The 13,941-nt window shown below is 37.2% G+C and overlaps 1 protein-coding gene across 1 annotated transcript; it reads left to right on the forward strand.

Annotated features, from left to right (window-relative positions):
- Positions 1 to 1,149: 1,149 nt before the first annotated feature.
- Positions 1,150 to 12,776, forward strand: slc13a5b (solute carrier family 13 member 5b). The gene is given in 13 exon segments (XM_048161992.1): positions 1,150 to 1,586; positions 2,642 to 2,770; positions 4,347 to 4,483; positions 4,600 to 4,811; positions 5,222 to 5,393; positions 6,012 to 6,134; positions 6,215 to 6,404; positions 6,406 to 6,428; positions 8,252 to 8,358; positions 8,794 to 8,906; positions 10,255 to 10,416; positions 10,883 to 11,020; positions 11,324 to 12,776. Coding segments are annotated over 13 exon segments (1,734 nt in total). The 5' UTR covers positions 1,150 to 1,484; the 3' UTR covers positions 11,450 to 12,776.
- Positions 12,777 to 13,941: the final 1,165 nt, after the last annotated feature.

The raw sequence follows: 13,941 nt of genomic DNA on the forward strand, positions 1-13,941 counted from the left end.
CAATTCATACCACCCCCTTCTCAACATAAACATCACTTCCTCGAAACTTGTTTGTGATTTTATCTGACATATACAAAAGAGCCAGTGTTTGTCATTCATGCTCATGGGCGCCCCCTAGCATTACTCATTTTTGGTGTCTTAATAATCTGACAAATATGACATTTCAGGTCACAGAGTCTGAGGTGAAGCGTTCAAAATGTGCAATGTGCAACGCACAAGAGCTGGGAACACTGGAATCGAGAACTGGGAGATATAATCATCAGTTGTATCCACAAACAGCATGATAAAGTATTAGAAGATAGTATTTAGATAGTATTTTTCAATTTACTGAGCAGCTAGTGCTAAATACATGCTATACCTACGCTGAACCTTCTCGGATAAACCTGTTGCCTATAGAAATCCACTAGAGGGCGTCCTGCGATTGTTTCTGTTGTGTATCAAGCCTTATAACTGACAGTGAGTTGTTATAATGATGAAAAGAGTTGCAGCCTCTACAGTATTCATTTTCAGTTTTGCATGAATGCATGAATGTCCACCAACGTATTTCTTGTAACTACAGATTTTCTTAGGCTAAACTACTTAAAACTCTTAGACATTTTGGCATGTTGGGCCTAGCTGTCACATCACATGGGAAATTTGTCACAGTAACATCCAGTAGCTAATCATAAGGTTTTTAGTCAAAAGTCGAATCACACAAATGTGTTTTCTTCAGTAGTGGTTTTCGAAACACTCCTAAACTAGAATTTTATAAAAATTCTGTCTTCCAATCAACAATTTCAGTATCATATTTTATAGCTGGTACATTTTTAGCTGTTGGGTAATACGTGATAAACCCACCACACAATAAAACCCACTGCACCATTCAAATAACTATTTTTATATGTTAGCCATTAGCAAGATGTCACATGTTATTTAAACATGCTAAATCCAATTTAATGTTGCATAGCTGTTGGATATTTTCAGTTACCTTTCACATTTTTAATTTCAGTTATGTGATGTTTTAATTCAGCTATAAAGCCTATAATAAGCTGTTTAATGGCAGGTTGAATTGAAAAAAAAAAAACATTAATGAACATCCAACTAAACATTTGACATTCCTTCTAAAACAATGCAGCACAATTGAATAAGACTTTTTTGTACCATTTTTGTTAATGGTACATTTGACAAAGCTGTTAATTTAGCTTCTAAACAAGCACAAGTCTGTAACCGTGTTAAATAACATCCACTTTTCTTCTAAATCTCATCAGCCCAGAAACAGCAGCTGGTTCCCTAGAGTATCATCAAGTTCTAAAGATAAGAATATGATTTCAAATCTGGCTGCGTGCAGAAGTCTGTAATAATAATTGCTTTTTCTCTCTCACTCTCCCTGTCCCTCATTCACTCTCTCTCTCTCTCTCTCTCACTCCACCCCATAGAGCAGGTTAAAAGGACGTGTCCAACAGTGTTAAACTTACTTTATATGTACAAACTGTCTTTATTTTGAGATGTTCCCAACTCTAAAATCCATATGGAACTTGAAGAATGGGATAGTTCTTTTCTTCACTCCTTTGATTCTTCTTCCACTCCCAGTGGTCATCAACACAAGGGTATGTAAATTAAACTTTTAGCTGAATTGAACAAAATTTGGCCATTTTTTTAATTCAGTGCTGAGTGCTTAAACTTATCTAATTACTTCAATTGTGTAGTTTCTGCAAGCTTTTGTCTGAGGTCATGCACCTGTCAAACGCCGTAGTAACGTAAATGAAAATATATTCTGTGTATAGTACATGAGGACTACATTTGTACCCTGAGGCCTCCATGTACAATAATTCATTGTGCCTCAAAATTGTTTTTTTAACCCTTTGTCATTGTGTATGTTCAAGCGTGGGAACACATAGTAAGTCTAAATTCCTGACTAAGTCAATGTGTTGTGATCATGACCCTCACGTGCATATATGAGACCGTACCCATATTAACTGCTCTCGTTGATAGTTAGATTAACAAATGTCAACCTCTCAAAAATGAATTTCATTGATGAATTTATTCATCCTCTGCATTGCCAGGCCCACTTAAGCAATTTCAAAAATCATATTTAACATATTTAAAAAGGCAATAAAATTACAGTGGGGTCCAAAAGCCTGAGACCACATAAAAAATCTGGGATTCATCACTTGGAAGAAAACCCCCAAAATTTTTAGATTTTGAAAATGTTTTAACAAAAAAACGTTATGATATAAAATAATAAACAAAACAAAGATCACATCACTATTTGTAGGTTACTAATCAAATAAGTAAATGTGTGAGGTTGATGGTGAGAACTTCTACATCACAAGGGCTTTAGATGATTCTCAAATCATGCCGGTCAACAAGAGTGCTGCTGTCATTAAAGCGCAAGATAGACATACCAAATTCAAAGACATTCTGAATAAATCTGAATTTGATTTTTTTTTTTTTTTTACTTTTTTAATCAGATTGTGTTGCTGGTTTGTAATAACATAACATATAGCATAGCATGGCATTACATAAAAATAACATTAAATGCATTCATTTAGTAAAATATGACTTTCAGACGTTTGGACCCCATTATAATAGGTGCCTATCTACAGTGTGTGTAGAACCACAGTAGCTTGTAGTTTTAAAAGAGCATGTTTCCATCTTCCAGGAGGCCAGCTGTGCCTACGTAATCATACTGATGGCAGTATACTGGTGTACTGAGGCTCTTCCTTTAGCTGTCACATCACTGCTACCTGCTGTCCTCTTCCCCATGCTTGGCATCATGCAGTCCAAAATGGTAAGTTGTTTAAAGGGTTAGTTCACCCAGAAATGAAAATGATCCCATGATTTACTCACCCTCAAGCCATCCTAGGTGTATATGACTTTCTTCTTTTAGTCAAACACAATCTGAGTTATATTATAAAATATTCTGGATCTTTCCAAGCTTTATAATGGGAGTGAATAGTAACAGACCACATACATCCATCATTAAAGTAAGGGGATTAATAAAAACCTTCTGAAGCAAAGCGATGGGTTTGTGTAAGAAAAATATCCATATTTAATAACTTTATAGAGTATAATCACTAGCTTCCGGTAACATCCGTCCGCGCGTTCACGAGAGAGTCGAGTTGATGTACGTAGTAGCGTAAAATTAGGTGAGAGTAGATACCTCTCGCGGTTCACACAAATAGGGCTGGGCAACAAACTCAAACTCCTCTGATATTTCTCTTTAAAATTTCTCATTTTAGACTTCTAATTCATGACCAGTGTTTTGTTTTGCTCTATCCTCTGTGCTTCCGCGTTCGTCAATACGTCATGCGTCAGGTCGAAGTTCACTCTTCCGCCAGAATCCACTTGCGTATGGAACCAGTGATTCTAGTTTATAAAGTAATAAATATTAGTATTTTTCTAACAAAAACACATCGCTTTGCTTCAGAAGGCATTGATTAACCCCATGGAGCCATATGAATTACTTTTATGATGGATGGATGTGCTTTTTTGGGCTTCAAAATCTTGGTTACTATTCACTCCCATTATAAAGCTTAGAAGAGCCAGAATATTTTTTTATTATAACTCTGATTGTATTTGACTGAAAGAGGAAAGACATATACACATAGGATGGCTTGAGGGTTAGTAAAATTATGGGATATGTGTGTCCCTTGAAGTTTTTCCTGTTAAAGGTGCTACAGAGGATCTTTTCGTCGACTGCGAAACCAAAGACTGTTAATGAGTTTTTGAAATGAGCTGTGAAGGAGGAGGGTTGTTCTTACGCATGCGCTCATTTCAAAAACTCACTAACAGGGAACGCCTCCCAAAACTTGTGCACGAGTATTGGAACACGAGTGTTTACCACCGGCATTCGCTGTGTCGTGTTAATGGATTCATTATGTCGGACTCACCGCAGGTAACTCATAATCTGCAGTTGTTACTCCTGTCTCCTGACAAAAACATTGCATGCAGCACCTGTGGAGTGTGGAAAGTTACTGGAGAGCGCAGCCGCGCACGTCTCTCACAAAGAACGTCATGGCAGTGATTGACAATCCAGAGGGCCAATCCGCGCACGTCTCTCACAAGGAACGTAATGGCAGTGATTGACAAGCCAGAGGGCCAATCGTTTACGCAATGATCGCGTAAACGATTGGCTGATGTTTTTAAGGCCCTACCTCGTGCACAGATGATGTATATTAATATTATTCCTTTCAGTGCACCTAATAAATAGTCTTTTATCAGTTAGTAAACACAGTTTCAAGTAATATTGAAAAAATGTATAAAACAAAACATCCTCTGTAGCACCTTTAAGAAAAGTATAAATGAAGAGAAGAACAGCCTGAAATCACACATCAAAAAGCTAAAGCATTGATGATGTTCTCTAGGTGTGTATGCAGTACCTGAAGGACACTAACATGCTGTTTGTGGGCGGACTGATGGTCGCTGTGGCAGTTGAACACTGGAACCTCCACAAACGTATCGCCTTAAGAGTGTTGCTCATTGTTGGGGTGCGCCCAGCACTGTAGGTTAAATCCCTGTACTGGGCACAGTAATTAGTAGACTTTTAAATCCACTCTGTATTCATGTAGATTTCACTCTTGTATTCACATTCTGACTATTTCCTCTGTATTAATACAGCCTGATGCTGGGTTTCATGGGGGTGACAGCTTTCCTCTCCATGTGGATCAGTAACACAGCTACCACGGCCATGATGGTCCCCATAGTGCAGGCTGTGCTGGAACAGCTGAACAAACAGGAGACAGAGCCTTCGCAGATGACCTGCAGTGAGGAGCGGCCCCAGGCCCCTGAGGCGGAGTACAAACAGACGGCAAAAGACAGAGACAGAGAAGGTCAGGCGAAGAATAAGATGTAGTACATACACTACCATTCAAAAGTTTGTGGTCAGTAAGTATTTTGAAAGAAATTTGTGCTTTTATTCAGCAAGAATGGATTAAACTGGTCAAAAGTGACAGTAAAGACATTTATAGCCTAATGTTGCAAAAGATTTCTGAATGACATTTTAAAATAAAGTAAAATAGTAAAGTTATTTTAAATTGTAATAATATTTCATAGTATAACTATTTTTACTGTATTTGTGATCAAATAAATGCAGCCTTGGTGAGCATAAGAGACTTCTTTCAAAACATTAAAAAGTCTTACCAATCACAAACTTTTGACAGCTAATTACAAGACAGAATGTTTATTTTTGGATGAGCTATCGCTTTTAGCTAAGTATAGAAGTATATTCCCTATTTCTTAGTGGTGCTACGCATTTTGGATGTCTCAGCAGAGGCCAAGCAAAAGGAGTCAGCAGAAAAGCGGCTCATGGCTAAAGGCATGACTCTGTGTGTGTGCTATGCTGCCAGCGTTGGGGGAACGGCCACACTCACAGGCACTGGACCTAACCTAGTACTTAAGGGTCAGATGAACCAGTGAGTATTAACCCTACATGCTAAAAAAATGCTGTGTTAAAAACAACCCAAGTTGAGTTGAAAATGGACAAACCCAGCAATTTGGTTGTTTTAACATTGCAAATGGGTTGTAACCCAGCGGTTGTTTTAAATATTTACCCAACCTGCTGGGTAGTTTTATTTAACTCAACTATTGTTTGAAAATAATTGTATTACTTGCTTAAAATGAACCCAAAGTATGTTGGAAATTAACATTTAATATGTTTAATAAATGAACATTTATTAGTAAGTTTAATGAATAATAATGAATGCAATACAATACAAAAAACATTTATTAAATTGCTTAATAATAAATGTTCACCTTTTGATTATTATTATTGCCTCTAGTAATTATGTATCTGATTTTTAATTTCCACCTATTTTGGGTTCATTTTTAGCCAGTCATATAGTAATTTTTAAACAAAAGTTGAGTTAAATAAAATTGCCTAGCACGTTGGGCAAACATTTAACGCAACTGCTGGGTTTGTCCATTTTCAACCCAACTTTGGATTGTTTGTAACCCAGCATTTTTTAGAGTGTATGATACACTTTACTTCTACAGTTTCAAGTAACTGAAGTCTTTGCTTTATTTTCCCCCAGATTATTTCCTGACAATGGTGATGTCATCAACTTCGCCTCATGGTTTGGGTTTGCGTTCCCCAACATGATCATAATGCTGACAATAGCTTGGCTCTATCTTCAGTTCATTTTCATGGGATTCAAGTATGATATATAATCACTTTGGTAGAATTCACCTTTGCTTTTTCCATTCCTTTCATGAATTGCTTTGTTCATGTCTCCAGCATTAAGAAGACATGGGGATGTGGGGCGGTAAAATCCGAGAAGGAAATAGCCGCCTACAACGTAATCCGGGAGCAGCATCTTCTACTGGGACCGATGTGTTTTGGTGAACTCAGCGTTCTGGCTCTCTTCAGTTTGCTTGTGGCGCTGTGGTTTACTCGAGATCCTGGATTTGTGGCAGGCTGGGCAACACAACACCTTCAACACTGAAGCAGAGTATGATTTTAGTCTTAGATCATTGAATTTATTGCAAGGCTGCAATTTATTGAAGTCACTAACCATGATTGATACCAATCAAGTCATTACCAAAGCCACTTATCATAGATATATATTATGTATATCTATGATAAGTGGTATATTAAACAGTATCTCACAGAAGTGAGTACACCCCTCACATTTTTGTAAATATTTTATTATATCTTTTCATGTGACAACACTGAAGAAATGACACTTTGCTACAATGTAAAGTAGTGAATGTACAGCTTGTATAACAGTGTAAATTTGCTGTCCCCTCAAAATAACTCAACACACAGACATTAATGTCTAAACCGCTGGCCACAAAAGTGAGTACACCCCTAAGTGAAAATGTCCAAATTAGGCCCAAAGTGTCAATATTTTGTGTGGCCACTATTATTTTCCAGCACTGCCTTAACCCTCTTGGGCATGGAGGTTGCCACTGGAGTCCTCTTCCACTCACAGAGCTGGTGGATGTTAGAGACCTTGCACTCTTCCACCTTCCATTTGAGGATGCGCCACAGATGCTCAATAGGGTTTAGGTCTGGAGACATGCTTGGTCAGTCCATCACCTTCAACCTCAGCTTCTTTAGCAAGGCAGTGGTCGTCTTGGAGGTGTGTTTGGGGTCATTATCATGTTGGAATACTGCCCTGCGGCCCAGTCTCCGAATGGAGGAGATCATGCTCTGCTCATTCATGGTTCCCTCAATGAACTGTAGCTCCCCAGTGCCGGCAGCACTCATGCAGCCCCAGACCATGACACTCCCACCACCATGCTTGACTGTAGGCAAGACACACTTGTCTTTGTACTCCTCACCTGGTTGCCACCACACACGCTTGATACCATCTGAACCAAATAAGTTTATCTTGGTCTCATCAGAACACAGGACATGGTTCCAGTAATCCATGTCCTTAGTCTGCTTGTCTTCAGCAAACTGTTTGCGGGCTTTCTTGTGCATCATCTTTAGAAGAGGCTTACTTCTGGGACGACAGCCATGCAGACCAATTTGATGCAGTGTGCGGCGTATGGTCTGAGCACTGACAGGCTGACTCCCCACACCTTCAACCTCTGCAGCAATGCTGGCAGCACTCATACGTCTATTTCCCAAACACAACCTCTGGATATGACGCTGAGCACGTGCACTCAACTACTTTGTCAACCATGGTGAGGCCTGTTCTGAGTGGAACCTGTCCTGTTAAACCGCTGTATGGTCTTGGCCACCGTGCTGCAGCTCAGTTTCAGGGTCTTGGCAATCTTCTTATAGCCTATGCCATCTTTATGTAGAGCAACAATTCTTTTTTTCAGATCCTCAGAGAGTTCTTTGCCATGAGGTGCCATGTTGAACTTCCAGTGACCAGTATGAGAGAGTGAGAGCAATAACACCAAATTTAACATACCTGCTCCCCATTCACACCTGAGACCTTGTAACACTAACGAGTCACATGACTCCGGGGAGAGAAAATGGCTAATTGGGCCCAATTTGGACATGTTTACTTAGGGGTGTACTCACTTTTGTGGCTAGTGGTTTTGACATTAATGGCTGTGCGTTGAGTTATTTTGAGGGGACAGCAAATTTACACTTTTATACAAGCTGTACACTCACTAATTTACATTGTAGCAAAGTGTCATTTCTTCAGTGTTGTCACATGAAAAGATATAATAAAATATTTACAAAAATGTGAGGGGTGTACTCACTTCTGTGAGATACTGTATATATTATATTATATTAAAAATATATGTAGTTATTCAAACCATATTGGAATAATAATATTACTTTTTGGTGTTAAATATTCCATACATTTAGATATGTGACAGATGCTACAGTTGCGGTCTTCATTGCCATGTTGCTCTTCATTCTTCCATCAAAACCACCACGGCTTTGCTTCTGGTCATCAACTGGTTCTGAAACAGGTAGAAAGAATTTTACACAACAAAAAGGTCTACGTTGAAAACTCTGGAGCCTATCAGTGCTATATGTTGGATGGCTGAGAGTATTGATAATGGTTGCTACACTGTAAAAAAAAATATTTTCCTGATTTGTTATCACAACATGTTTTCTTTTGTCAAATCAACTTAGATAATTAATATGGTTCAGATAATATTTTGAGTTTCTGTTGATTAAACCAATCGTCTTCATTGGATTAACTCAAAATTTTAATTTCAATGAACTCAAAATTTTAAGGCAACTTACCTTTTTAAGTTAAACCAACAATTTTTTTTTCTTACAATGTATGACTCTCTGCAATCTATTTACCTATCTATCTATCTATCTATCTATCTATCTATCTATCTATCTATCTATCTATCTATCTATCTGTTTGTCTATCTGTCTTCATCCATTCACAGAGCCTCAGCTCTCTTCTGCACCCCTGCTCTCCTGGAAAGTAGCTCAAAAGAAGTTACCCTGGAACATAGTTTTGCTTCTAGGTGGAGGATTTGCCCTGGCCAAAGGTAGCGAGGTGAGAGTTTTATGCACTCAGTGAAAAAGAAAAGTCTCTGCTTTAAAACAATAATTATTATGTTTCTCCAAACCGCTGTCAAGATATAATCATTTAAATGGTGGCTGTCATAAAACTTGCCTGTAAACATTTGCAAACATTTTTCAGAATTTTTTTGACAGGATATTTATTAAAAAATATAATAATTAAGACATTAATAACAGGATAAATAAAAACATAAAATGTTTATAATATAGAGCATACATGTGACCATGAACCACAAAACCAGTCATAAGGGTCAATTTTTTTAAATTGAGATGTATACATCATCTGAAAGCTGAATAAATAAGCTTTATTGTTGTATGGTTTGTTAGGATAGGACAATATTTGGCTGAGATACAACTATTTGAAAATCTGAAATCTGAGGGTGCAAATCTAAAAATTGAGAAAATCGCCTTTAAAGTTGTCCAAATGAAATCCTTAGCAATGCATATCCACTCACAAAAATACATTTTTGATATATTTATGGTAGGAAATTTACAAAACATCTTCATGGAACATGATCTTTGCTTAATATCCTAATGATATTTGGCATAAAAGAATAATTTTGACCCATACAATGGATTGTTGGCTATTGCTACAAATATACCCGTGCGACTTACAACTGTTTTTTTGGCCCAGGGTCACATATTTAACAGTGTGGAAAAATTTTGTTGACAAAAAAGGTTTGTTGTCAATAGCGTAGCAAAGTATGAAGCTTGGCTCACACACACTTTTAAAAATAAAGGTTCTAAATGGGGGTTTTCACAGTGATGCCATAGAAGAACCATTTGAAGCTCCCCAAAAAACCTTTCAGTTAATTTTTTTTCTTAGTGTGCAGAACATTTTAAAAATCTAACATTTTTCCACTATAAATAACCTTTTGTGCAACGGAAAGGTTACATTGATGTTGCAGGTTCTTCATGGAACCATAGATGCCAATGAAGAACCTTTATTTTTAAGAGTGCAGAGATCACTCTCCAACAAAGCCGCTTTCAGTCAATTCACGTGACCAACTTGATCCCAATGCAAAATCTGTGTGGGGAAATATTTTGCCCTCATGCTCCAAATTGTGTGAATTGCTATTGAAATTACTAGATGATTTTGAAAACAAATTTCACCAAGCAACAATTTGACCACACCTTTAGGTCTCATACTGATAGCGCACATCATGTCCAAAACCTCATACTTTACTCTTATAATAAAAAACATGACTAATTAGCTTGAGCATACAGATCATCATTATGATTAAAATAATGAATAACTTTATTAACATATATAACATATTTTTGACCTGCATCTGACCTCATATATCTCTTTCATATCTCAGGAGTCAGGTCTATCCAGATGGATGGGAAACCAGTTAACTCCCCTACACAGTATCCCTCCCTGGGCCATTGTTATCATCCTGTGCCTCTTGATTGCTGTTTTCACTGAATGCACCAGCAATGTGGCCACAGCAACCCTTTTCCTCCCTGTTCTTGCTTCTATGGTAAGAATTTAATGTAAAATCAGGAGCAAAATTGAAAGCTTTAGGAAGGTATTCTCATACTTATCAGGGAATAGGTGCTGGAAAAGCCTTCAATGCAACTAGAACATGAGGAAATGACATACACCCACAAACACACGTACATTGTATATTACATGCATATATAATGTGATAATCATATCAGTACTCTTATTTTTTATCCCCAAAAGGGGCAGGTGCTCAAATTCTTGAAATAGCATCAGCCGTGATGTTGTATTGCTCACCAGCTGTGCAATGCTTCAATGAAACGGCAGCCTCCTTGCAGACATGACTCACTAATCTCTAAGAATTACAGCCCAATTACAGACACTTTGTGACGAGCTTAGGAAACACGCACTTAGATCAGAGACACATGAGTCAGCGCTGTCCACAATTCAATCTTGTTTTCTGCTTTATAAATATGTCAGACATTTCTGGTTGTGTTTCGCAGTCTCAATCTGTTGGAATCAACCCTCTGTACGTCATGGTGCCATGCACACTCAGCGCTTCATTCGCGTTCATGTTACCTGTGGCGACTCCTCCAAACGCTATAGTCTTTTCCTACGGATATCTCAAGGTTTCAGACATGGTGAGTTCCAAAATCAGTTTTATTCCAGACAAAAAATAATAGCATTGCTCAGGCCAAGTGCCACTTTCAGCTCATTTTCATATTCAAAAGCTCATCATAACAAAAAGGAACTGGTTTAAAGGATCAGATGTCAGACATCAAATGTATGTAGTTACTTCAGTGATGTAGCATTGTTAAAACAAATGTGACCCCATATATAGACAAACCATAAGTTGTTTTACCACTTCTAAAAGATTTTCCTTCCCAGCTGCTCCAGTGACCAATAAACTCACTCGGTGACATTTAACTTTTTGTTTTTCTCAGGCAAAAACTGGCATGATGATGAATGTTATAGGGATTTTATGCATCACCTTAGCCATCAACACCTGGGGCAAGGCCATGTTCAACCTAGGTTCTTTCCCTGCATGGGCCAACCAAACAGTAATATGATGGACAGTACAAAGCCAAATGCAAACCAGCAAGCTGCTCTTTTTCTTCCCATTATTCTTATAAACTTCATGGATCAAAGCTGTAGCACAGAGAAACTAGAATCTGCCATGTCTTGCGGGATTATTTTGCACATTCATAACCTCTTTCACTTAAGGCCTGACTAACTAAACAGCAACATATGCTATGTTCGAATATTTGGGGTCAGTAAGATACAATAAGAACAAAAATATTGAGAAATATTATTATAAATTAAAATAATTTAGTTTTCTATTTTAAAATGATTATTTTTGGGGGTGATGGGAAAGGTGATTTTTAGCAGCCAATACTCAGTCTTTGTCTTCTTTTTGAATTAATGTATTAAAAAAAAAAAAAAAACCTCTTACTGACCCAAAACTTTTGAACAGTAGTATACATGATAATCACATTTTGAGTAAAAGTTCATCTAACAAATATATAGTGACTCAAAATAAGAAAGCAGAGAACGAACAAGAAGTGGAACCAATTATTTTATACATTTATATATTTTCAAGCATGTCTTTCACACATTGTTTAGATGACATGTTAATCTGTCAATCTGACAAGCAATCCTTTCCTTAGCTAAATAATAAGCCAGCATAGTTAATAATAATTATAATTCACCATTTGAATTTCTCATAGTCAAATGTGCCTGAAATATGAAAGCCTCCCCTATATCTCCCTTAAATCTCAGGGCACTGAACTGGAAAAACACATTGGGCAATTTCCTACATTAAATAAAGCAAATACCTCATGATATTGACACATCATAGTTCATAACAGGTGTACTGAATATTTTTTGAACATTTATAAATTTGGGCAATCAGACTATTAAAATCTCTCTATGTTGTTGTTATTTAACAGCGTTTACAGTATGTAAATATGCAACTTCAATACTGTGTGTACATCTATGGTTCTTCAACATTTTATAATTCCACTAAATCCATCAGTCAGTGATTACTGTACCTATTGCATCAAAATGACTTGTTAAATTAAAACACCGCACAATTGTAAAGCATATGACCTTAGTGTGAATGAGGGATGGTCTTCCAGAGTATAATGCACCTAAAACTGTGTCTTCCAGTGTGATGTGTGAGTTCATTGATACACTGTATCTCATTTTGTTTGAATACTGCAATGCTTACTGAATCTTTCTTTTGGAATTTTGGGGAAATTATAAGAATAAATAAATCTGTTTATTAAAATAAAGCACTTATAGGGCGTGACTGTAAAGGGAATTTGTTTTTCCTCAAACTGCTGTTCTGTTATGTTAAAGAGATAAATCTGAATAAAACCATATCTTTCCCTACAACATTATGCATGTTGTGGATCCTAATTGACACATTCCTTTCAATGTCTTATGAACTTATATGCTACTGGTAACATCTCAAAGGAAGGCAAGACACTAAAAGGACAACTTTCATTAAGTTCTAGAAGTTTCATTAAGTTCAAAGTGATCCCGCCAGTACAAATTAAATGTGAAGCAAAAACTATTTGGGGAAAAGGCATGGCACAGAAGTAATGACAGCACTGACAATGTTCTATAAACACTGAGTCCTATAAAATAGCTCAGCTGACTCTCTCGTGCGAGCAGAACCAGAAATGCTCTTTGTCACTTAAAAATAAAGTGCCAGTCTGTAATATAGAAAGAAAGAAAACAGATTTTCCCAAAAGTGTAAAGTCAAATCCTTAGTGTTTCAACTTGCCTGGAGCACAAAAAAGGCAGTTTTCTACATGACGGATCAGTACAAGAAATAAAACTGAGACTGACAATTCAACATATTTTGTTCTGCTTAAGTTTATCAAACACAGAACGTTAGCATACTTTAAACAAATAAATAAATAATTCTAAAGGACATTCTCTGTAGATTTAAGAAAAAACTCACCTTGTCAGAACATTACAGGGAGTTTTTAGTGACAATCTAAAGAGAACGTAAACAGAACGTTCACTAATAGTTATTTTTTACGTTCACAGAACTAAAAATTGTTAGCTGGGCTGAGCCTTTCTTTGAGAAGAAAGCGTGGGAAAGTTCTGGTCTCAAGCAGCAAGATGATGTACGCTTACAATTAATGTTAGGGGGTTCCACACAAAAAGAGTGAAAAGCGGTTAAAACAGTGATGACTTTAAAAGTCAATGTTTGATTGTTACTGTGACTCTCAATCAAAATCTCTAATGTCAAGCTAAATCCTAAGGGGAGACAGCTCTGCACCACTGCAAATCCACCTGATGATTTCACAAACCTGCCAAGGTCAGAAGCACTGGATTAATGATAGCTCATGGTCTTGTGGAGACAAAAGACTAGACTTCACAACCATGTGTTTATAGTCTCCATGCAGCCAGCGGCCACACTGCAACCCCATAGTGCATAATAATCCTCATTTGCTGAGGTATGACCAGGTTGAAACCTCATGATAATTTCTTGCAATTGTTGCAATAACTACAGAGGAATGTTGCAATTTTGGTCAGGTTTAGATCA

This window comes from Megalobrama amblycephala, linkage group LG16, assembly GCF_018812025.1.
Source record: "Megalobrama amblycephala isolate DHTTF-2021 linkage group LG16, ASM1881202v1, whole genome shotgun sequence".
Taxonomy (NCBI): domain Eukaryota; kingdom Metazoa; phylum Chordata; class Actinopteri; order Cypriniformes; family Xenocyprididae; genus Megalobrama; species Megalobrama amblycephala.